The sequence below is a fragment of the Rosa chinensis genome, chromosome 2 (assembly GCF_002994745.2).
Source record: "Rosa chinensis cultivar Old Blush chromosome 2, RchiOBHm-V2, whole genome shotgun sequence".
NCBI lineage: Eukaryota > Viridiplantae > Streptophyta > Magnoliopsida > Rosales > Rosaceae > Rosa > Rosa chinensis.
This window is the reverse complement of record NC_037089.1, coordinates 80,430,784-80,433,874: the sequence shown is the minus strand read 5'-3', so window position 1 is coordinate 80,433,874 and position 3,091 is coordinate 80,430,784. Positions and strand designations below refer to the sequence as shown.

At 42.8% G+C, this 3,091-nt stretch overlaps 1 protein-coding gene across 1 annotated transcript; it reads right to left on the bottom strand.

The window, feature by feature from the left end:
* Positions 1 to 365: 365 nt before the first annotated feature.
* LOC121051346 lies at positions 366 to 1,936 on the bottom strand. Its single transcript, XM_040513618.1, has 3 exons — positions 1,829 to 1,936; positions 933 to 1,506; positions 366 to 809 (listed from the first exon to the last, which is right to left on the bottom strand). The coding sequence occupies exons 2-3, from the start codon at positions 1,503 to 1,505 to the stop codon at positions 366 to 368; spliced, it is 1,017 nt and encodes a 338-aa protein (XP_040369552.1). The 5' UTR covers position 1,506; positions 1,829 to 1,936.
* Positions 1,937 to 3,091: the final 1,155 nt, after the last annotated feature.

The window sequence follows — 3,091 nt, the reverse complement described above, 5'->3', positions numbered from 1 at the left end:
ATTCTCCCGGAGACATACTGAAAAATAAAGTTCGGAATATTAACACATGTCAATGACATTGATAATGCGATACTTTATTAATAGGGAAAATAGTCAATGATTACATCAAAGTTTCCAAAGTTTATTCCAATATAAAATCAAACTTTATACAAATTGTAATTGCTCAATCCGTTTGGTAATTTCAATAAAATATGACCAGGTAAGTATAGAGATGTTGGTGGAGCGAGGCTCGCTTAAGTACCATGATCTCAATTACTTGCCTAGACATCATACTTCATTGAGTACGCCACATAAGAAAGAGTCAATACAATTGTTATTTGACTAAGGCACATTTGCCGTTTTATTGGAAAACAGAAAAGACTATTTTAATCAAAGTCTGCGGCATCCTCGTGCTCTTCATTTCCAGCTTTGAAGTCTTTTATGGTGAGAATTACATCTTCACCATCATCTTTTTCAGCAAGGTGAGCTTCTTGCTCCCTCATTTCCCTGTACTCCTTGTAGCTTGCAGCTAGTTGTGTACTTGCTTGGCATTGCTTAAACCAATGCTCGATTGATCCACACCTATGACACACGTCATTGTGGTTGACTTTCTTTATTTGAGGTGCACGTTGTGGATATTCCCTAGGCGGGTTGTTGCTGCTACTACCACGGCGTATTATGCGACCTCCACGGCCCATAGTGTTACGGCCCATGGTGTTGTTATATTCTCCTCTCCCACGTGTGGATTTGCCACCACGTGTGCCCGCTCCAAAGTTGCGGTTTCCTTCCTTATTGGGGCGGTTGTATGGACCCATGCGTCCGTCATGTCCCTTGTTAGGGTATACATGCCCCTTATTAGTAGGGTACCGCTCCTTGCGCCCTTTCTTGGGTGCATTATAATTCGCCTCACGAACGCTTTTGGTTCCTACGGGCCTTGAATTATAATTCTTTACAAGGATATTGTCGTGCTTCTCATCTACCGACAAAATATTGATACGTTCATTGAACTTAGTAAGTCGTCCAGCATTATATTCAGTGCGATATTGCTTTGATAGTATAATTGCTGCGACGGGGAAGGTGGAGAGAGTCTTCTCAATCAGTTCTTCTTCTGTGAGAGGTTTTTCACAGAACTTCAGCATGGCTCTTAGCCGAAGAGCTTCTGAATTGTATTCAGCAACAGACTTGAAGTCGGAGAAGCGTAAATTGTTCCATTGAATCTTCAAGTCAGGGAGGAGGGAATCTTGGATATTATCAAAGCGCTCTTCTAGCGCTACCCATAGTTCCCTTGCATCTTTGATGGACATATACTCCAATCTGAGTGCTTTGTCCATATGGCGTCGCATCAAGATAATTGCTTGTGCATGCTTTATGGGTGTTCGTTGGAACACAAGGCCCGCGTTTGGTGCCTGGATTATGGGCAATATCCCTTTTGATGTGAGATGGTTCTCAACGTCGGTTCTCCAACTATGGTAATCCGAACCAGTTGAGTCAAGGATTTGAAAATCGAGTCTAGGTTCATTCGACATCCTTGAAATATAAGAAAAAGATGTATTAGTTTCGGAGTTTAAAACTTCCACGAAATAATAAGATTTCCGAGCTATGCTACCAAGAAATCAATATTTGGATTAGACCGAAACAATGATGTTTAATAGGGTCATAAATCGATGCTTGCGGACGCTCTTAGTCCGAATATTATGAACACTCTTAGTTCATTGACTACGAACGCTCTTAGTTCGTTTAGCGTGAATTTCTATAATTCCGCTTTTTAATTGTAAGTTCCCAAAAAGAAAAAGGAGGAGAAAAAATAAATAAATAAGACTCAAAAGCGGGAACTTTTAGTAAAGAATACCTTGAAATAGTGTTGTCGGAAATGACCGAAAAAGTTGCCCAAGAATAGCCGGAAAAGTCACCGGAAGTGGCCGGAAAAGTCGCCGGAAAAGTGTCGGAAAGTTGCCGGAAAAGTGTCCGGAAGTCGCCGGAAAAGTGTCCGGAAGTCGCCGGAAAAGTGTCCGAAAAGTCGCCGGAAAAGTGTCCGGAAGTCGCCGGAAAAGTTACCGGAAAAGTGTCCGAAAAGTCGCCGGAAAAGTTGTCGGAAAGTCGTGTCGACAGATGCTCGGCAGCAACTCGGCAGCTGCTAGGCAGCAGCTCGGCAGCTGCTAGGCAGCAGCTCGGCAGGTGCTGTGCAGGGTGGCTCGGCAGCTGCTCGGCAGCTTCTCGGCAGGAGCTAGGCAGGGGCTCGGCAGGCCTTCGGCAGCAGCTCGGCAGGTCCCTTCGACAGGTATCGACAGCTGCTCGGCAGGTCTTCGGCAGCAGCTCGGCAGGACTCGACAGCGGTTCGGCAGCGGTTCAGATCTTCCGGCAGCCGGTTCGAGCGGTTTCCGGCCGGTTCTGGGGGTTCTGAAACCGGTTCTGGGCTTCTGGAATCAAGGGCTTTGATATGAGCTAGGGTTTGGAGGTTTTTTGTAAGTTTGAGAAAATGGCTTCGATTGGATTATGAACTACCTCTTCTCTTCTCAACTTCGATCCTAATTCTAGAGCAATTTCGTGCTGATAACGTGTTTAAGGATAAGTAAATTGACAGAGAGAGAGAGAGAGATAATAGAGATTAAGTGTGTCTTTCATTTCATTCAAAGGAGGTATTTATAGGGATACATTTTGAAGTAAATAATGATACAACTTGATGGCATCTTCAATTGTAGCCTCTCCTTGTGGCTTCTTCATTTGCAGCTTCACATTGTGGTTGTGATGATGATGATTGCCACACTTGTTCCCCATTGGCATAAAGATTGACTCACAAATCATTATACCTAAAATACCTATCTTATACATGACATAGACATTTTATACTATGAACAATACAACATGTTTCATATATACTACAACAAAATTAACAATTGATGGTGAAAAATAGAGATTGAGTTGAAATGTTACTGATCGAATGTACTATACAAGAATTTATTACGTATATTATCCACGTACCCTCCTATGATTCTACAAATTAAGAGTGCTTCATCCTGTTAACAATGTTGCTCGTCGATCATCTTGGGTGAAAATATAAGAGGATGAATTTCTGGCCTAACTGGCCTTGACTGAGGGAAAATATGTACGTAAA

What these genes read in the sequence shown, in the direction of transcription:
- LOC121051346 (XM_040513618.1), bottom strand. Translation starts at nt 1,505, where the DNA reads ATGTCGAATGAACCTAGACTCGATTTTCAAATCCTTGACTCAACTGGT. An exon ending in AGAAGCACGACAATATCCTT is followed by an intron (nt 810 to 932) that starts GTAAAGAATTAT and finishes TACCCTAACAAG; the next exon opens with GGACATGACGGACGCATGGG.